The sequence below is a fragment of the Phyllostomus hastatus genome, unplaced genomic scaffold, assembly GCF_019186645.2.
Source record: "Phyllostomus hastatus isolate PE091 unplaced genomic scaffold, TTU_PhHast_1.1 phas_scaffold_555, whole genome shotgun sequence".
Lineage (NCBI taxonomy): Eukaryota > Metazoa > Chordata > Mammalia > Chiroptera > Phyllostomidae > Phyllostomus > Phyllostomus hastatus.
The window spans coordinates 14,463,433-14,484,826 of NW_025334036.1; the positions used below are offsets into that span (position 1 = coordinate 14,463,433).

Sequence of the window (21,394 nt, forward strand, 5' to 3'; positions counted from 1 at the left end):
TTAAGCGGCACACTGTACTTTGATTTTGATCCCTTGGTAGGCGAACGCTACCTTGTAACACGTTGCCTCCAACACATCTCCCCTCGGGCTCCCAAGCCGTCTGCTGTGCCCGCGCTAACCAGGGCCCGGTAAAGAAACCGGAACTGTCCCAGACAGCGCGCCGGGGTCGGGACTTCTGCTGCTCCGCTAGGCGCCTGCGCACGCCGCCTCTTGCGTCACTCGACCGCGCCCACGTTCTCCTCGCGGCAGTGCCTGCTACCGGTAGCCGCCTGGGCTGGAGGTTGTTCAGGGCAAGTTGCCCTCGAGGCTCCCCCATGGAGGAGACGGCGCGTGCGGCTCCAGCCCCGGATGCTTGCACCTCCCACTGGACGGCGACGGAGGCGCTGGCCGCGCGAGCGCAGGAGAAATCGGCCTGCACGGCCTGTGGGAAGGTGTGAGTGGAGGTGAGCAGAGCCGGGTAACGGAGGGGAAGTCTCGAGGTCGCCTTCCCGCTGGGGTGAGGTAGCCACTCCATTCCCTTTTCGGACAGCGCCGAGGGGCTAACCGTGGGGGATCCTTTTCCTCTGGGACTGGGGAGGGCGCTTCGTGTGCGTCCTCCTTTGCCCCGGGACACTGAGCCAGGCGTGTTCTGAGATGGAGGCGGTTTTCTTCGTAACCTGCATCGAGGAATCCCACCATGGATCGGGTGCCGTGAACCGCCTCGGGAACCTGGCTCACCCCTTTAGGGCGCGTGTTATTAAGTCCATTAAAACAGTTTCCTTTTGTCGTGGTGAGTTTTTGGCGATTGTTTTAGCTCCTGCGGAAATGCTGACAGTTGGGCAAGCTTTGGAAGTCTGTGGAGACCTTCTGAGCAAGAGTGTTTTAATCTCCCAACTTTTATTACGACACCGAATCCTCTCCCTTTCCGTACAACTGTGCAAAACTCTGTACGTTTATAGTTTTGTGTCTCTTCAATCTCTTAGCTAGGTTTTTCAATTCGCTTGATACAAGACTACGACGCTTTAGTTTTGTTTCTAGAAATTCTCTATACCATGTGCTTAATTATATATATATAATATATATATATATTTGGGACATATATATTTTAGTAGTAAAAGGAAATATGTGAGAATATAGGTCTTTATTTCATGGAGGCATGGAGGCTAGTAACCAAGTTTTAAAAGGTGGTAACTAGTTAGTCTTGTCTACTTCTGTATTTCCTTCTTTCCATGCCGGAGCTACTCTGGCAGGGCTTATAAGTTTAAATGACAATAACAAATATTATTTATAAGGAAATGAATCATCTCCACTTCCTCCACCCATTTTTTTCCCCATAAGAGAGAACATATTAAACTTACATGTATGTGAAAATTTTAATTTATGACTTAATGTTGCTAAATCAGGGTTGGAGGTTCAGGTTAGATTCTGTAGCATTTACAAGGATGGCTTTTAAAAATAATTAGCCAAGTGAGAGGTTGGAAAAAATTAAGGCTGTGGAAACCAAGCAGAATTAGTACAGATGAAGACCTCTGAAGTTTTACTATCGTATGGGCAGGAATAGAGTCCCGTGGACACTGAGGTCCCACTTCAGGCTGCGTCACTTTCTTTGGAGTCCTCTGCATGAGACTTAACCTCTGGGAGGTGGGGGTAAAGCTGTTTTCTTATTGAATGGGTTAGAAATAATTTATAGCAATCATGTGGAACAGCGACCCTGCAGGTGTTTGCTAAGTGGTAGCTATTTCTGTTAGGGAGACAGAATAATAAAAAAGAATTACACGGATTTTTAGGCTGCCTGTATTGTATAAAAGTACCCTGCCGTGGTACACTCCCTCCCCGCATGCACTCTGTGTCAGCCTCAGTGGCCTTTCTATACTGAGAAACTGTGTATTGCTCATACCTCAGTGCCTTTGCACGTGCTTCTTCCTCTGCTTTGCTCTCCTCCCATCCCTTCCAAGCCTTCTTTCCATGTTATCTTCTCCTTTAGCCCTCCTAACCAACCCCACTCCCCAGTGCTGTTAAGGTTGACTTTTCACCCTAGCATTTACCACCTGATATAATGTTCTTTTTTAATTTTAGAGGGGAAGGGAGGAAGAAAGGGGGGGAGAGAAACATCAATATGTGGTTGCCCTACCGAGGGCTTGGCCCATAACCCAGGCATGTGCCCTGACTGGGAATCGAACCAGCGACCCTTTGGTTCCCAGGCCGGCCAGTGCTCAATCCACTGAGCTATACCAATCAGGGCATATATAATGTTCTGCTTATTGTCTTGCCCTACCTCTAACAAAGTAAACTCCATGAGGGCCTGGTTTGGGCCTCTGTTATTTACTGCTGTATTCCTGTTTCTGGAAGGTAATGTGTATTCACATAAACATTTGTTGGTTGAGTAAGTGACCTGAGTGTGCCCAGCCTGTCCGCAGGGAGCCACTATGAAGTGCATGTGAGTCTTGTACATAAGTAGCTGGAATGTAGTCTAGGAAAAGTGTCCAAAGGCAGGTTAGGTTCAAGGCTTGGGAGTTCAGGAAAGGCTGATTGCTCTGGCGGATGGAATGCAAGCAGGGCTTCCTTGCAGAAGTGCTTTCTGTAGTAGGTTCTGGAATGAGCGGGAGGATGTGTCCACCGTGTGGAGCAGGGGGAGGGGCCGGTCGGACTGGCAGCGGCGTGCGGACCTCGGGCAGAACACGGGGTATCTGAACCACAGTGTTGGGAAAGCAGTTTGAAAAGGCAGGTTTGGACCAAATGGTGAAAGACTGAGTTACTGGATTACAACATCCGCGCTTCCTTCTGCAGAGAGAGGGGCCGTTCCAGGTTTCGAGCAGGAGATGGAGGTGGCAGGCGTGTGTTCTCTCGGGCAGTATGGGAGCGCCTGTGTTTATGCTGCGTTAGCTGGGTTAGGGTCGGGGCGACATGCAGGGGCCAGGCCGAGTTTCAGGAAGGTGGAGCTGGTCTGGCACCCTGACTTCTGTGTCCAGTTTGGGTGACGAGGACAGAGGTGGTGACCTGCGCTGGAGCTGGTTCGAGCGCCATGTGCTCGCCTTCCACCTGACTGAACGGACCCTGTGGGGAGGGCATCCCGCTCCGAATGAGACCTGGGGCCCTGGCCTGGTTCTGCTGCCCGCTGCCCTGCCCACCGGAGAAGCTGCCTCATTAGCATCTCTGTGCGTGTTTTCTTATCAGAGGCCCTGACCTCAGTCAGATCTTCTCTAGCTTTTGTGGAAGTGAAATGTCGCTGTAAACGCACTGAAGTTGCCACCACTTCTGAAATTCACTGACTTTGGTGATGTTGTTGCCTACTGTTATTCTTTTTTTAAAAAAAGATTTAATTTATTTTTAGAGAGAGGGGAAGGAAGGGAGAGAGGGAGAGAATAGTCAGTGTGTGGTTGCCTCTTGTGTGCCCCCCCACTGGGGATCCAACCCACAACCCAGGCGTGTGCCCTGACTGGGAATCCAACCAGTGATCTTCCACTTTCCAAGGCGACGTCAACCCCCCTGAGCCTCCCGGGTCAAGGCTGTTAGTTATTTTGTAAAGTGAATTTATTTGAGGCTTTTCTCTTGGGTGTTGGAAAGGTAGCCAGTCCATTTGTCCCTATTTCTTAAATTATCAGTTTCACACCCTTATTTTCTTTGAGATGTGTTTATTTCATTTTCAGCACTTGCATTCAATAAAAGTTAATAACATATTTGTAAATATTAGTGAACACAGTTGTGAAACTTGTGTTAAAATTTAGAAAGAACAAGCTGGAAACTCTGAGTCCTTTGAAAGCGTGTTTAAAATTTGAATAGGTTATTTTCAGAATTTTCAGTTCTCGCAACTGTGGCATCCTTGACGTCAGGGACTTTTGATCCCTTTTATAACTCCAGTGCCTGTGACATAGTAGCTGCCCAGGTGACCACGTATAACTAATGAGAGCAGCCCAGGGTGGGTGTGCTGGGGAGGGCGGCCGTCTACCCAGTACCTCTGGGAGGTCGGGTGGCCAGGCACCCACCTGGGGCTCCTCTTCTCTGGTTTAGGAACCTTGTTGAAAGTTCCTAAACTGAGCAAGTTTTCTTGTTTAGCTGTTTGAAACCCCGGCCCTGCTTGGGAGCTAACCCTTAAGAATAAAAAACAAAACAAAACAAAAAAAACCCCTCCTACCTCTGTCAGATGTGGCTTGGTGCCTTGAGCCCCGGCCTGTAAACCAAAGGGTTGCTGGTTCAATTCCCAGTCAGGGCACATGCCTGGGTTGCAAGCCAGGTCCCCAGTAGGGCGCGTGTGAGAGGCAACCACACATTGCTGTTTCTCTCCCTCTCTTTCTGCCTCCCTTCCTCTCTCTCTAAAAATAAGTAAATAGAATCTTTAAAAAGAAATAAATAAAATTTTTAAAAGATTTTATTTATTTTATTTTAGAGAGGGAAGGGAGGGAGAAAGAGAAACATCAATGTGCGGTTGCTGGTGGCCGTGGCCTGCAACCCAGGCATGTGCCCTGACTGGGAATCGAACCTGCGATGCTTTGGTTCGCAGCCCGTGCTCAATCCACTGAGCTACGCCAGCCAGGGCAGAAATTTCTTAAAAATCCTGTTTCAAGGCCTCCCAGCTATGACTGACTTGCAGTTAGAGAGAGGGGAGCAGAGCTTTACCAGGTCTGAGAACAGCCAAGCAGCTCACTCCTCTCTGGACGATCAAAGTTGGCAGCTTGGCATTTTTATGTTGCTTGCTGTCTCGCCCCCTCCCTCACCTTGCTTCATACACACAGGCAGTTGCAGGAGTGAGGACACAAAACCTGAATTCCAGAAAGACTGATAAATCCAATTTGCCCGCGTAAATGAGTACCTTTTGTGGGAAACCAGCACAAAGAACCAAAAAGTCGTTGTCTTGAAGGAACTTACTGAGTTTATCTTAAAAGGTGGAACATTAACAGAATATTAAATTTTATGGGGCTGACTACAGACAGAAGTGCCAAGGAGGGGTCAGTGTCTGTGGGTTGGAGCCATTGACGTCTCTGTAGCTCAGCTTGAAGTAGGACCCGGCCTGGTGTGGAGACCAGGCCGCTGGCAGTGGCAGGAGGGTGGGTCCTGGCGGGGTGGGGCAGGTGTCCAGACCCTGGGGCCTCACGGGAGCCACACCCTGTGCTGGGGACAAAGTGGGCAGCCAGGACAACGCCACTCTCCAAAGCCACACGAATAAGAGTACCCACCCCGTCAGAGACGCCTCCTCTGTACGTCAGTGCGTTTGGCATTTTCCGTGATAAATACGTTTTAAACAGCCTCCTGAAACTTTATACACATAAGTGGAGGAAATTCCTAGTAAAGTTAGGAATGCTGACCTTTCAGTGACCTTAGGATAAAATGAGTAAGATTCTGTTATAATGTATTGTGTTAACGGCCTCTTCCTCAGCTCGTTAGCAGGGGTGGGGTTTCCTCCCTGTGGCCCCTGACAGTGGGCTGAGGAGAGGGACCACATTTGTCAGTCACTTACGCTCTTCCTTGGTGGAGGGGGACACTGGCCACACACAGGGCCACGTGGGGCTGCCGAGTGAAGAACCAGGGGCTCTGGGAGGCAGGCTTTGCAGGGAGGGTGTGTCCCACCAGCGCCCTGTGGGAGGGTGGGACCGGCCTCCTTTCACAACTCTACCTCCGGGCAGGGTAGCAGCTGAGCAGGAACCTCGGGGGTAGGGGGGCTATTGACTGTCTTTGGGCAGCAGAGAGGTGAAGGAAGCGTGTGGTTAGGTGGTTTTACCACGTGCCAAGGCAGCACACAGTGCCGGGTCTTAGTTTTAGACCTTACACCGCCCATAGGGGGCTTTACTGACAGTTAGTAGGAAGCGTTAGTAAGTGCTAGTAAATTAACACTGGGTGTTCGAGAAAGTCAGGTTTGCTTATGGAGAGTGTGAATTTGGATGTGGGAGGCTGTCCTTTGGGATTGGACTTGTAGATAAAGCTGTTGATCGCAGATAAGCTTGTTCCTGGGTCTTGTCTCACAGATAACGAAGTGCCGTTTCATTGATTCCACAGCGTTCAGACCTTCAACATGGAGATTTATGAACCAGGAACTCGAGTCACTTCCTCACTGGTGCTCGCATGATGATTGAGAACAGAGTTCAGGACGGGCAGTGTTGGGGGTGGGGAAGGGTGCCCTTATCACAGCGGGGCAACCCTTGCTCGTTGGGAGGGCGCACCTGCCCGCTGCGCTGCTCTGGGATGCTGATCCAGCTGATGCGGTGGTTTCGTGTCTGCTAACGACCTCTCAAGGGCGGGCGACTTTATTTTTTAGGCTCATTTCTATGTGATCCCATCCATCCGTACTTATCCCCAAAATACATGTATTAAGATGTGTTCTGAGACTTCCAGATACCTGGGTGCCCAGGATAGAAAAGCTGCTGGCAGGCCAGTGAGGGAGAGCGGGGTGTCAGCACGGACAGACCGGGCGTGCAGTGCACCGGCAACGCTGCAGGCGAGAGTCTCACAAACAGTAGTTCACTAGAGCGTGCAGAGGGAATGCTCTCCCCTCGCTATTTCCTTCCCAGGCCTCCACCTCCCCGCCCTGGTGGCACGTGCTTGTGTCTCCGTGCAAACCGACCATCCGGGTCATCCGGGCTCCCTGATTCACGGGGATCCTACAGGCAGGCTGAAGTGGAGGCTGGGTGTTAGCATAGTTTGGCACGTAAAATGGTCGCTAAAATCCTCAGTGACCTTATAGACAGTTTAACTTCTTTCTTGCGTGTGTCTTCAGGTTATGATGCATTCACAGTGATGTCCCCAGCTAGAGGCAGACCTGAGTGTCCACATCCCAGCTGAGGACTTTTTCCCCACCGCGTTATCTTGCCTTCGGAGTGGCATTGGGAGGGCTGGGGGGATTTCATATAGATGCATAATCTCATCCATAGTGCCTGTGGTCGACACTTACAAAAACTCTGCCCTGGCTGGTGGGCAATGGATTGAGTGCCAGCCTGAGAATCAAAGGGTTACCAGTTTGATTCCCAGTCGGGGCACATGCCTGGGTTGTGAGCTGTGTCCCCTGTAAGGGGCATGTGAGAGGCCACCACATGGTGATGTTTCTCTCCCTGTCTCTCTCTTTCTCCCTCTCTCCCACTCACTCTAGAAGTGAATAAGTAAAATCATAAACAAAAAAAATCAAGAAGTACCAGAAAATTGGGTGGTAGTTATAACCAATCATAAACCTTGTTGCTGAGTAATGTTTCTCCCTCCACTTTTTACGCTTTGTTTTCGTTCCTTTGTCAACAGTTCACAAGTTGGCCATTGGGTCTTGCGGCTTGAGCCGTCTGGTGCCTGTGGCCTTTGTGCTTGCTGGCAAAGCCACCAGCAGCACACCTGCAGCCTGGTGCACCTGTGTCTGCCAGGGCCACCACACTCTGCTGACGAAATTATGTGCAATCCACCTTGTCCCCACACCCCCCCAGATAGGCTCAATGAGCAGTGAATCACCATGTGCTTATATCCACACAGCTAAGAAGAAAATGTGTGGGTGAGACACTTGGAGTTTCTTTATATAGATTATAAGGACATGTTTGCGAAATTAGGTGTGTTTATAAGCTAGATGTGTATATTTATGTCTCATGTTCATCGTGTAGAGTGTTTTCTCTTTTCCTTTTTTAATAACTATTTATTCCTGGCTGGCGTAGCTCAGTGGATTGAGCGCGGGCTGGGAACCAAAGTGTCCCAGGTTCGATTCCCAGCCAGGGTACATTCCTGGGTTGCAGGCCATAACCCCCAGCAACCGCACATTGATGTTTCCCCCCCCCCCCGCTTCTCTCTCTAAAAATAAATAAATAAATAAAAATCCCAACTCTTCTATTTAAAAAAAAACTATTTATTTATATTTAGACAAAGGAGAGGAGAGGAAGAGAGGAAAACATCAATGTGTGGTTGCCTCTCAGGCGCCCCCTAATGGGGGCCTGGCCTGCAACCCAGGCATGCATCCCAGCTGGGAATCGAACTGGCCACTCTTTGGTTTGCAGGCCGGGCACTCAGTCCACTGAGCCATATCTGCCAGGGCTGTTTTTTCTTATAAGTAAAGCTTTGTCACTGTGGACTGTCAGTTAAAACTGGAAACGTTTTTAAAGTATGAAACCAGCGTTTATAAACTCAGTGTCAATGGGGTTCTGAGTTAGCCTTGACCTGTAATACTGTATCTGTTTACTCAGTGCCTAGCATGATAATTATGTATGTGTATATTGTGAAATGATTACCATAGTAATTGACATCACCGCAATACACATTTTTTCTTGTGATGAGAACTTTGGAGATCTACGCTTAGCCACTGTCAAATATCCAGTACAGTATTCACTGTGGTACCATCTGTACACGACGTCCCTAGGACTGCCTTATCTTGTAACTGGGAATTTGCACCTTCTGTCCCCCCTCCTCCCAACCCCCTCCACTGGTAACCACCACTCTGTCCTTTGGTCCTGTGAGTTTGGATTATAAGGACAGTTTTATGTCGCGATACCATCTTTTGCTGCAATCAGATTAGCACTACATATAACTACTAAATACATTGCTTTTCAATAGCAGTAACAAGGAAAGCACTATTGCTGTGTATGTGAAGAAAAATGAAGCCCAATTTTGGATCGCACGTGCGCTGTTTTGATCGCTCCCTGAAGATCTTTTGTTTTTTTGCCTCACGTAGGTCTGCAGCCCGCCTCGTCTTGCCTCCTGCACGGCACGTCCCCGTCTCACTGTGACCGATGTGAGTCGCAGGGACCTCTTGAGTCACGAACGAAATGAGCCAGGGGCGTGGAAAATATGACTTCTATATCGGTCTGGGCTTGGCTATGAGCTCCAGCGTTTTCATTGGAGGGAGTTTCATTTTGAAAAAAAAAGGTCTTCTGCGACTTGCCAGGAAAGGCTCCATGCGAGCAGGTAGGTGGTGCCGTGGCGACGGTGTGACGTCAGTGCGTGCGTGCTGACGTTGTTGAGGGCTTGGACTGTGGACACGGCCCCTTTTTGGTTCCTAGTGAATGTATTCAGAGCCTCAAACCTCGAGGGTTGTAAACGTGGGTGGAGGATGCAACATCAGTTTTGTAATGAGAAAAACGGGAAACGAGACGATGCCCGATAAACTACCCACTCGGCCCTGGAGTCATCAACTGGGACCTGGGTCCGGTGCCGATTAGCGCCCAGCTGTTCGCATTCTGATGATTCTGCTGAGAAAGGAGGTCTGGGATTGCAGAGAATCAGAACCTCATTCAGGACGAGGCTCTTATGTCCGGGATAGTGGAAGTTGCATTTTTACCTTAGGCATATTTTCCTTGGAAGATAGGGCTTCCCCGGGGTGAAGAGTCCCGAGTCCAGTAAACTTCTGCACGGGGGTGTGGGTTGTTTCCCCAGAGACTACTCAGGTCAGGGGGTCCCCCGGGGGATGCCTGACGTGATGGGCCCCAACTCTGACTTTGTGGCATTCATGACTGTGCCCAGCATTGCGCTGCATCCCACTCACGTTCTGCAGTTCAGCCTCTGCGTCAGTTCTAGACCTGGTTCCCACCTCCTAGGAAGACCTGCTCTGACAGTAAAAAATGCCACCTCCCTATTGGCTGTGCCATCTGTGTGGCTGAACCTCATCATGCAGACTGCGAAGCTTAGCCTCTGTTGGGGTTTCATGGGCGGAGGGGAGCCCCTGGAACAAGTATATTCCTGTTCCTCGGCCATTCCTGCGGCGGGTACTCTCCTTGCCCATGACGGACATGCTTGCCAGAGACTCTCCTTGCCCATGACGAACGTGCTTGCCAGAGGCTCTCCTTGCTTCACTTTCTGTTTTGCACACTGCTTAAGGACTGACTTCTTGACTTGATTACTTTGGTTGGGGTGAAGGTCAAGTGAAAAAGCAGGAGGAGCTTCCGGGCAGCTCCAGACCGTGAGCCCGTCTCCATCTATTTATGCCTGGTCAGTGTGGGCCGCTCTGTCCAAGGTCACGGCCTCGTAGGGGCTGACCCACCACTGTGGGGCTTGTCAGCTCTCAGGCTAATTCCTTGGAGGTTGGACCACTTTTGATTGGTTCATTGTCTTTACTTTACTTTTTATAAAAGCTGACTTCACAAAAGACTGAAGTATAAGGGTTGGTTTCATTCCTTCACTCAGTATGATGGTAAAACCTAAACGTTTTTAGAATTCTGTGACCCTCGCATCCCCTTTTGTTATGTGATCATAAAAATATTATCTAAGAAATCCCTTTATGCAGGAGAGAACCTGTAGTCAAAGCAGCAGTGAGCAGCAAATGAGATCTGTTAAAATCTGTCATTACTAATAGCCGCCCTAAATTTGTAGGTGCCTGGTGACCTTTCCAAGAAGTGAACTGTGTTTTCATCCACAGGTCAAGGCGGCCACGCATACCTTAAGGAATGGCTGTGGTGGGCTGGACTGCTCTCGAGTACGTACAGAGTATTTTCAGAAAATGGTATAGTTGTATACTGAGATATTTGCAGGTGCTATTAACAGCTTCACGTTACCAGCAACTTTTAAAAGTTTAAATAAGTCCTTTTACTAATGAACAAAACTCAAAATATTTAACATTGGCCCTGGCTGCTGTGGCTCAGTGGATTGAGCGCTGGCCTGCGAAGCAAAGGGTCACCCACCAGTTCAATTCCCAGTCAGGGCACATGCCTGGGTTGCGGGCCAGGTCCCCAGCAGGGGGCGCTCGAGAGTCAACCACACACTGATGTTTCTCTCCCTCTTTTTCTCCCTCCCTTCCCCTCTCTCTAAAAATAAATAATAAAATATTAAAAAATACAATTAAAAATGGAAGCCTGTACAAGTCATTTAGCAGTTTAATTGCTTCCTTAATTTGAATGGGAGGACTCTTTCACCTGTCCAGTGAAAACTTGTCTGATGTGTGTCTGTGTCCTTCACCTCTGCTCCATCTGACTCGGTGCTTTTGAAGGTGAAAGGGCACAGGAAGCACCCTTTTTTAACCCCCCACCTGCTGGGGGTTCCCAGCTGGGAAGCAGTGCCGTTGATAGGACTTTCCATAGAAAGGGACAGAGAAAAAGCCCCCTAAAACCCTGAGCCTTCCAAGTCTTCAGGGTTAAATCACGTAAATGTTCTTTCTAAGCCCGAGGGCAGCTGAAATAACAAAGCGACTGATTTGACTATTCACTCATCAAATACACTTTTTTGTATACCTGGTGGTGAGATGCACTAGTCAGAGAAACAGATCCTTACCCATGGAGAGGGAGCATTCCAGAGGGAAGACAAATAATAAGCAAGAGAATAAGTTACAGTGTGTTTGGGATAAATGCTAACAGTGGTTAGGACTGAAGAGGGAAGGGAGGTTAAAGGAAGGATTGACAACTTTACATTTTAGAGGTGGGGTTGGGGCAGGTCTCATATAGGAAGTGAGGGAGCTGCCTATACGGATATTCGGGGGATGAGCATTTTATTTATTTATTTATTTTTAGAGAGAGAGGGAAACAGAAACATCAATGTGTGGTTGCTGTGGGCCGTGGCCTGCAACCCAGGCATGTACCCTGACTGGGAATTGAACCTGCGATGCTTTGGTTTGCAGCCCGCGCTCAATCCACTGAGCTATGCCAGCCAGGGTGTTTTATTTATTTTTAAAAAAGATTTTATCCATTTTTAGAGAGGGGGGAAAGGAAGGAGAAAGAGGGAGAGGAAAACATCAACGTGATCAATGTGTGGTTACCTCCCGTACGCCCCCTACTGGGGACCTGGCCCGCAACCCAGGCATGTGCCCTGACTGGGAATCGAACTGGCAACCCCTTGGTTGGTGGGCTGATGCTGAGTCCACTGAGCCACACCAACCGAGCAGAAAGAGCATTTTAAATGGGAGGAAATAGTAAATGTGAAGGCTGGGGAGGTGGGATGTGCCTGGGCTGTGCAGGGGTGTGGGGCAGCCTCCAGGGTGGCCCCCAGAGCCTCACCCCTGGTTTTCACACCCTTGTGTGACGCCGTCTGGCGCCCATGAGTGCTGGCCCGGGTGACCAGAGTGTAGCAGGAATGATGCTTTGTGACTTCGGAAGCTGTAGCCAGAGGCATTGCAGTTTGGCCCTTCCCGCACCGGCTGCTAACTTGGAGTTGCCTGGCGAGGTACTCAGGCAGCCCGAGGGGCAACTGTAAACCTGGTTTTTCCCCAGCCTGTATATATACAAATCCTAAACAAACTAAGGAGCAAATGAGATTTATTCTAGGGATGCAAAATTGGTCTAAATTTGGAAAACCAGTCACTGTGATTTACCATGTTAACAAATAGAAGAGAAAAATTCTCTAAAAGAAAGGGAGGGAGAAAGACATGGAAAGAAACAGCAATGTGTGGTTGCCTCTTGTGCGCCCCCTATTGGGGACCTGGCCCACAACCCCCAGGGACATGTGCCCTGACTGGGAATTGAACCAGTAGCCCTTTGGTTAGCAGTCCAGCACACAATCCACTGAGCCACACCAGCCAAGGCTGGAACATATTTTTAAATTTCACAATAAAATTAAAAACTTCTTTTGATCAGGAGTTTAAGAGAATGGAAAGACAAGTCACAGTATGTAAAAATAATAATTACAAGGTTTTTAACCCGCAGCAAATTCATGTTCAAAATAAAATCACCTCACTAAGAGAAAACAAGTAGTCTAATAAACAAATAGGGGAAACTTGAGCAGCTGCTTCACGAAAAGATTTCACTTGGCCAGTAAACAACGGAAAAGGGGCAACGTGAGTTGAAAGCACAGTGAAATAGTCTCACTCCCCAAGAATAATGGCAGACTTAACCCTGCGCACGGCACGCATTGCGGAGAGTGTGTGGCAGGTACTCACACACCGCTGAGTGAATTTCAACATGACCATTCTAGAAAACACAGCAGCCAGTGGTGATCTTTCTAAGAGACCACATCTGTTTCCTGTGTAAGGTTCCCCGGTGGCTTTTCCACTCAGAGGACCCCCTTCACGGGGCTCACAGAGGCGTCCAGACCTCTGACCCCCTTGCCACACTCCATGTCCTAAGCTCCGCCGCAGCTCCCTGGCTCGCTCGCTGTTCAGACACACCACTGGGGCCCTGAGTTAAGGCTTGGTGCATGCTGATCTCCCCGTTTGGGACGCTCCCCGCCGCTAGGAAGATGCAAGGTCACCCCCCGAGTTCATGTCAGAGCTGCGAAGCTTCCCCTCGTTGCCCTATGTGGGCGCCACAACCCTGCTTGCTAGTGTGCCATTCCTCGCCTTCATGTTTTTCTGCGTAACACATAGGACCCCTTGCCAGGGGTTTTGTCTGTTCCTCTCACTAAAATGTAGGTTTGTTTTATCACTAAAACAGTCATATCTTTGTTTTGTTCCCTACTGTGTTTATTCATCCTAGAATAGCATTTGGCACTTAGTAGGTACCCAAGGATGTATAAGAGTTGGGCTTCTTTTATTAAAAAAGATCTCTGGCTGGTGTGGCTCCATGGATTGAACACTGGCCTTCGAACCAGAGGGTTGCCAGTTCAATTCCTGGTCAGGGCACATGCCTGGTTTGTGGCCAGGTCCCCAGCAGGGGGCACACGAGAAGCAACCACACATTGATGCTTCTCTCCCTCTCTTTCTCCTTCCCCTCCCCTCTCTAAAAATAAATAAGTAAAGTCTTTCAAAACAGAAAAAGTCAGTGAAAAAGACATGACAAATATTTTCACACCAGTTTTAGCGGCTTTTAATTGATTTGTGTTTTTTGTCATAGGGTATAAATATCTGTTAAAATGGTTTACTTCAAACACTAAGTATAAATTACAGCTGTTCAGTTCAGACAGATTTGTATTGTGTCTGATTGGTTTGGACTCTGTTCTGATGTTGAGAATTTATGAACAGATGGGAGAAAATAGGGAAATTACCAGACACAGCTGAAGGAGTATATAGAAATACCGCTGTAAGTAGAATGCAGGTGTTTCCATTTTAAGTGAATATGTTTCTCTCTGAGACTTTTCTCTTGTCGTCCCTCCCAGTGGGAGCCGGTGAGGTGGCCAACTTCGCTGCGTACGCCTTCGCGCCCGCCACCCTGGTGACTCCACTGGGTGCCCTCAGCGTCCTCGTAAGGTAAGGGCACGTGGCTCCGTGCTCTTGACATCGGACGGCGTTTCAGACCGGGAGTGGGCGGGGCCAGCTAATGACACGTGCTCAGCAGAATTCACATTTAAACAGCCTGGAGACTGTTTTTAATGCCATGTTGTAATTTGCTTTTGAAAGCTTATCTTCTGCACACAGACCAACTGGCAGTTTATGAGAGAAAACGCTTTTGTGCTTTGACTTGTTTGTGTTCACAGCCAGTACTAGTTTTACTTCCACTTCAGTTTTTTAAAACTCCAAGTGGCACTTGGTCACAGTATTTATCCTATGACACGTGCACCTGGTGGGGGTGGTTGGTGATGGATAGGTTTCTGCCCATTCTACCACCATTCCACCTGGGCTGCCTATTCTGCTACCTATTATACCTATTTCTACCACTGAAAATCGCTGACCGGGGCAGGTCAGGTGCCTCTCAAAACCAGCCTGGGTGCTTGTTGGCAGGGAGCCATCCAGGACTTGTCGGGTTTCTGTTCCTTGAATGATTCGCTAAGATGCTAAGTCCATACTGAAGGCTGGATTTTGGTTTCTGTCCCCAGAGTAGTTAATTGATAGATATTTTTATCTTTTTTTAAAGTGATGTGTGTATGACCCCCAAATACTCAGAATTTATTTATAAAAAACTGTGTATTTATTCTCACATGTTTCAACTTCAGTTACCTTCAAAGGATGTAATACACCTATCGAGAAGTTTTTTCCACTGGTCAAAACAGTTTTTGAACTCACCAATTCTGATGCCTTTAAATGCTTCTGCCATTTTTTTGTTTCTCCTCTTCCACATCCGCAGAACATTTTTCTTGAGGACTTTTTTCACCTGGAGAAACAAAAAAGGTTGCTCGGGCTGAGACGGGGTAAATAGGGAGGATGAAGCCCAGGGTCGTGCCGTTTTTGGTCAAAAACTGCTGAACACAGCACAGTGTGGGCAGGTGTGCTCATAAATCACCCATCATGAAATGGGCAAATGCACAGAAAGAGTCTTCGGAAAAAAAACTCACTGGAGCCGAATGCAACCTCTCACACCACCACCAGCTGGTGCACTGATACAGATGGGTTCCTGGAACACTCACCTAGTGGGGGAACCCTGGACTACAGATTATCTTCTGCCCTCCAGAAGATAATACCAGGGTTTTTTTGGGGGGGTCCCCCCTTGTATATATAAATATTACATGTAAATAACATTATTTTTCAAGATAGTATGTATTATATATAAAGATATCTTATGGTATATATCTTTTATCCCAATCTTTCTGTATATTATACTAGTACATTTATAGATTTATACTGTATTTTGTAATATTTGGATAAAACTAGCTATAAAGCATTGAAACTTGATCGTTAGTAGGCCAACTATATAGAATTAAATGAACACATAAGAGGGGTGTGTCAACCAATGAGGATAAATTGAAGTGAAGCAAATTTGAAACATCGGTTTGCATAGATGCTTAATTAGCAGATTTGTCTGTAGCTCCATTTCTTATAAATTTCATGCTGATTTCCCACAGCAGAAGGATGGTAAACTCTGCCGGTTTAGTGTGCGACGAAGCAGGTGATTCCCAGAAGCTTTCATTTTGTGATCAAAGGCATTTTCTGTCCCTAGGCTGAAAGCTGGAATCTTTATAAGCCCCCATTGTTTTACTTCGAGTTCAACTATGTAATGTCTGAATTGTGTTGATATTTAAAAATGAGAAAAGTAGCTGAATAGTTGAATCTTACCCACCTCCTCCCTCCCGGTTTAGTGCCATTCTCTCTTCATACTTTCTGAACGAGAGGCTTAACCTTCATGGGAAAATCGGATGTCTGCTGAGTATCCTGGGATCCACGGTTATGGTCATCCATGCTCCGAAGGAAGAGGAGATCGAGACGCTCGATGAAATGTCTCACAAGCTCGGGGACCCAGGTGAGGGAAAGAAAGGCTGTATTAAGCTCACTGTAGTGTAGTGTTTCAGTTTGTGGGTTTTTTAGTTTGTCTGAATGGTTTTCTAAAGATTTTATTTATTTATTTTTAGAGAGGGGAAGGGAGGGAGAAGGAGAGGGAGAGAAACGTCAATGTGTGGTTGCCTCTCACGCGCCCCCTACTGGGGACCTGTCCCAAAACCCAGCCATTTGCTTTGACTGGGAATCGAACCAGTGACCCTTTGGTTTGCTGGCCGGTGCTCAACCCACTGAGCCACACCAGCCAGGGCTCTTTATCGTGTGTGTGTGTGTGTGTGTGTGTGTGTGTGTGTGTAAATTTGTCATTTGACTTTGGGAGCTTTTAGGATGTTCTCTTTGCCCTCACTGTCTGAAATTCCTCACTCACTGCCTGCATGTGGGTCAGTTTTATTCAGTGTGCTGGGTTCTGATTTGTTTTTTAACTTATTTTTTTAGAGAGAGAGGAAGGGAGGGAGAAAGGGAGATAAACGTTGATTGGTTGCCTCCGAATGCGCCCCACCAGGGACGGACCCTGCAAAGTGCACATGTGCCCAACCGGGAATCAGACCCACAGGCGCTCGGTGTGTAGGATGTGCTGGGTTCTGGATGGATTTTTTTTATTTTCATTTTTTCGTAGCACACAAAACAATACTTATTTTGCAACAACCATGCCAACGGAAAGATAAACATTGCTTATTAGGGAAAAGGGAGCAGGCTCTGGTGCTAAAAAGGAATACATAACTAGGTTACTCTGTATTAAAGGGAAAATTTAAATGAGACCTTGATAAAACAGTAGGAAGAGGGGCACAGGAAGCGTTCCGCCAGGCCAGGGGGCGGGCGTGTGTGTGCGAGCACGTGGGGTAGAGGGAGGTCCGGGTGGAGCGAAGTGGGAAGTCAGGCTGGTGAGAGGACTGGGTAAGAGTTTGAGGGCTGGGGAGCCCGGCCAGGAACTGAACGAGGCTGCAGGAGGTCAGAGCGCCCTGAGAGGGCTGAGTGGGGAGGAAGGGAGGGAAGTGCGGGCGGGAGGCGGATGGAGCCTGGGGCCAGTGCCTGGGGTGGGCGGCCGGGCGGAGGTGGATGCTGTGGGGAAGTTTGCGTGCAGGATGCCGGCCATCTGGCGGTCTGGACAAGGCTGGTGCTGGAGGTGGAGGCTGGAAGAGATGTTGGATAGGATCCTGGCTGCCTGTGGACACTGGCAAGTCAAGTCCAAGTTCTCTGTCTGAGACGAGGAAGTTAGGGCAGAAAGTCAAATGGAGGAGTAACTGATTTCTCACGCTGGCAGCTCAGTTTCCCAGTAAATGAGTCACCAGTCTTGATCAGGCACCATAAGCATCTCCTAGGCACACCCACGGCAGAGGTGGCAGAAATCTTTGTTTTCCCGTTGACAGGTGAGGGGACCAGAGAGTTTCGGGTAATTGTCCCGAGTCACCGAAGTAACTGGAGAAGGGCCGGGCTGGGCCCGGGCCTCTTCACTTGCAGCCTGGTGAACTTGCCCGAACCGGGTTGGGTGTGTGGGGCCTGAAAATCAAGGCCACTCGCTTTGGCTCTCAGGTGGCGTGGCCATCAACTGTTGGCTTTCACAGCAGGATTTACCTGTCCCACGCCCGCCCCTGCCGGCGCAGTGTCCTGTGCACATGACGGGCTGGCTGGCTGGGCTTCCACCCAGAAACTCCTGTGCGTGCATTACTGACCCTTCTCTGACCTTTCCGCGCCTGCCTGACAGGCGAAGACTCGCTGGCTGCCGGCCTCGGGGCCTGTTTCTGTGATGTTTCTCCTTTGTCTTTAGTCGTTGAGTTTGACTTCCGGCTGCTCGGGTTGACGTGGTATGTTGACGGGCAGGCAGGTCGGAGTGCAGCCGGTCACCTTCCCCACCACGTGCTGCATCCGCTGTGCTGGGGCAGCTTCTTCCCGGTTCCCCGTACTCTTGCTCCCAGACCCTCTGGCTGTGAACCCACGGCCTGCGGGGTGGACTTGGACCCCCGCCACCCACGCTGCGGTGTCTCTGCAACCTCCTCCCTAGGCGCTCTGCCTCCCCCTCTGGCACCATGCGCGCGCAGCAGCTGGGCCTGCAGCGCCTTCGGAGAACTGCGCACAGACACCGCACAGACCTCCCCTCGCTGCCCTCCCTTCTGGGGTCCTGGCCCATTATGTCTCACGATTTCAATTTCCTTTGTTGACCTAGTCCACTGAACTCCCACCAGCCCCGCTGGCCCCCTCCTGCTGGCTTTCCGGCCCTGGAACTGGCAGTTGCTTGTGGGAACAGTCCCATGGGGCTGGCCTTGCCCCCTGTGCTCCGTTTCTGCAGGTGGGGCTCCCGGCTGCTCTGACTGCTGAGGAGACTGTGGAGGTTTTCATTGTTTCTGTGCGATGGAGGGTCCTCTGTTTTGAGACAGTCCTCTGTTACTGTGGATCAGAGGTGTCGATTTTTTTCTGGATGTGTTGGCGCCACTCCTGGGACAATCCTTGGCCGCTTTCCGGGGTCAGGCTGGCCCTTAGATCCCCAGCAGCGCCTCTTGTGATCTGTTCTTGGTGTTGTGTTTGCTCCTCTGAGTGCCCTGTGACTGCTTGTGTTATTAGCAGCGTCTGAGGCGCGAACAGTGGCTGCTGTGCCTGTTCCTCGCACTGCTGCCGCAGCCGCCCCCCAGGGCCGCTGTGCGGAGCATGCACACTCGGCACGCAGGGCCCTTGGGAGCCCGGGGCAATAGCGGGCTGCCGCGGCTCTGCATCTGCTGCTCCGCCGGAATTGGCGGCCGTTTCCATGTTTTCTCATTGATTTGCTCTCTACCCCAGTGGTTGTCCCTAAATGTGTAAAAAATGTACTCCATTTAGAGCAAATGTGACTTGAAATTCCTGTTCTTGTTGAACTTGAGTTCAACAAGAGAATCACCTTGTGATTCTCTCCACTGGGCTCCGTGGCACTCTGTCCTGGGTGAGAACCCTCCCGTGGGGGACAGGCGATGCTATTTGCAGAACAGATGGCTGTACGTCAGCCTGATGCCATTTTCTTTGCTGTAATTTTCGGGGTGCCTGAGGTGCTGCCATAAAAATGTTAGTGGTGAGCCCTGGCTGGTGTGGCTCAGTGGATTGAGCGCCAGACTACAAACCACAGGGTCACTGGTTCGATTCCCAGTCAGGGCACATGCCTGGGTTGCGGGATGGGTCCCTGGTAGGGGGTGCATGAGAGGCAACCACACATTGATGTTTCTCTTCCTTTCTCTAAAAATAAATAAAATCTTCTTAAGAAAAATGTTGGTGATGTGAGTTTATGAATAGAAGCCTAGTTTACTCTTCCAGCGTGTGTGTCTGACCGAAGTTTGGTGAGTGCGCCGTGGCTGGAGCAGCAGAAGCAGCTGATACTTATTTTAGGGCTGCACCGTCCCTCCTCCCTATCAAGTTAACATCTTATTTCAGATTCCCGGTTTTCTTTAAGTGTGTAAACATTTGACTAACGAGAGCCCGTCCTTACCTCCTGCAGGTTTCATGGTCTTCGCGACACTCGTGGTCATCGTGTCCTTGATCCTGATCTTCGTGGTGGGACCCCGCCACGGGCAGACGAACATCCTGGTGTACATCACCATCTGCTCCGTGATCGGGGCGTTCTCGGTGTCCTGCGTGAAGGGCCTGGGCATCGCCATCAAGGAGCTGGTGGCGGGCAGGCCCGTGCTGCGGCACCCGCTGGCCTGGGCCCTGCTGCTCAGCCTCATCGTGTGCGTGAGCACGCAGATCAACTACCTGAACCGGGCGCTGGACATCTTCAACACGTCCCTCGTGACGCCCATCTACTACGTCTTCTTCACCACGTCGGTCCTGACGTGCTCGGCCATCCTGTTCAAGGAGTGGCAGGACATGCCCGCGGACGACATCATCGGCACGCTCAGCGGCTTCTGCACCATCATCGTGGGCATCTTCCTGCTGCACGCCTTCAAGGACGTCAGCTTCAGCCTGGCCAGTCTGCCTGTGTCTTTTCGAAGAGACGAGAAAGCCGTGAACGGCGGGCTCGGGACTATGTACGAGGTCCTGAACAACGCCGAGGAGGGTGTGACCTGCGGGCTGGAACAGCACTCGGGGGACAACGTGTCCCGGAGAAACGGCAGCCTGACAGCTTTCTGACAGCAATGTGATTGGAAGGTCCACCCGTCACTGTTATAAAATGAACTGGAGTATCAGGACGTGTCTGGGAAAGGGTTCTCCTCAAATAATGTTCTCTAGAGACAATCTTTTTTAAGGTTTCACTAATTTGGACCAAGGAATTACTTTTCTTATATTTAAATGATGGGTAGCTCACTAAAATGACCTCAGTCCCCGGCTGATTCTTGTAAACGTTGTGTTATTGTAGCAGTATTTAAAATCTTTTTTTCACCCAACTCTGAATGCACTAATGACAGTTTCGAGTCTATGAAAACGCTTCTTCAGTGGTGATGAGAGTCTGCAGCGTACACTTGTGGCCTCCATTCGCACCCCTACTTTAAGGCTTTTTGATTGAAAAAAAAAGAACAAATTATTTCCATGTATTCTGTGATTTAGCTTACCTACAAACATGACTCCCGTCTGATGAATTATTTTCACATGTGAGAGGAAAGACTAAGTAGGGCGGCTCGTTGACAAAAGAGGGCGGGAAACCACCGCACAGAATGCTTCTGGGGTGACTGGGCCGCGCATGTCGCACGCCCTTCCCGGGTGGCCTTACTCCAGCGCATCCTGTGGCTGGTGGGCTGGTTGGACCTTCAGTGACTCACCCCTGGAGCCCCGAACCTCGGTTCCCATTTTTACAGCAGGTCTCGTACTGGGCAATGTATTTTCATAACGAGTTACGCTGTCATTTAGGTCTTCTAACAACTCTGGGAAAAGAAGGTAATTTTAAAAATTTAGCTTATGTTACAAATAAAGAGACATGGAAACAAAGCTTTTTCTGAGTCTGAATGCTTAGAACTTGTCTGTAAAATTGGGTTTCTTTCCAGGTATTTTAAGAGTTCGTTTAGAAATATCAATGAAAAATGTTTGTTTCTGGAACATTTCAACTGTGTGCAGAAAAGGTAGAACGGAATAAGGAACTCTGTCCAGCTCCAGGCCTGCGATCATAGCGATTCGCTGGCTGTAAAAGAGCCGACAGTTAATGTCCTTGGTGGGGGGGCGGGGGGTGGTAGGAAGCTCTCGGGCAGTTTCCATTCTGCTGGTCCCGCACAGGGTCACACAGCCGGGCTTCCCCGTGTGACCACCCACACGTCACTCATGCCCACACAGCTCCCCGCCAGCGTTACCAGGGAGGAGCTGAGAGGCTCCGAGTTTCAAGAAAGAAATCCCTTCGCCCACCCAGTTTTATTAGACACACTTTAGGGAGCCTTTTTAGACCTCTTCTCCTGACGGCCTCCCCATGGGATTCTGTATCGCAGATGTGTTGTATGCTTCTTGATGAATTGTACCGGCAGCTGAGCTGAATACCTAATTCTTTTTTTAGAGAAGGATGGGAGGGGGAAAGAGAGAGAA

The 21,394-nt window shown here is 49.5% G+C and overlaps 1 protein-coding gene across 1 annotated transcript; it reads left to right on the forward strand.

Annotated features, from left to right (window-relative positions):
* Positions 1–207: 207 nt before the first annotated feature.
* NIPA2 (NIPA magnesium transporter 2) lies at positions 208–20,812 on the forward strand. The gene is made up of 6 exons (XM_045825079.1): positions 208–443; positions 8,603–8,835; positions 10,283–10,339; positions 13,882–13,972; positions 15,736–15,896; positions 19,386–20,812. Exons 2-6 carry the CDS (start codon positions 8,697–8,699, stop codon positions 20,018–20,020), a joined length of 1,083 nt encoding a protein of 360 aa, XP_045681035.1. The 5' UTR covers positions 208–443; positions 8,603–8,696; the 3' UTR covers positions 20,021–20,812.
* Positions 20,813–21,394: the final 582 nt, after the last annotated feature.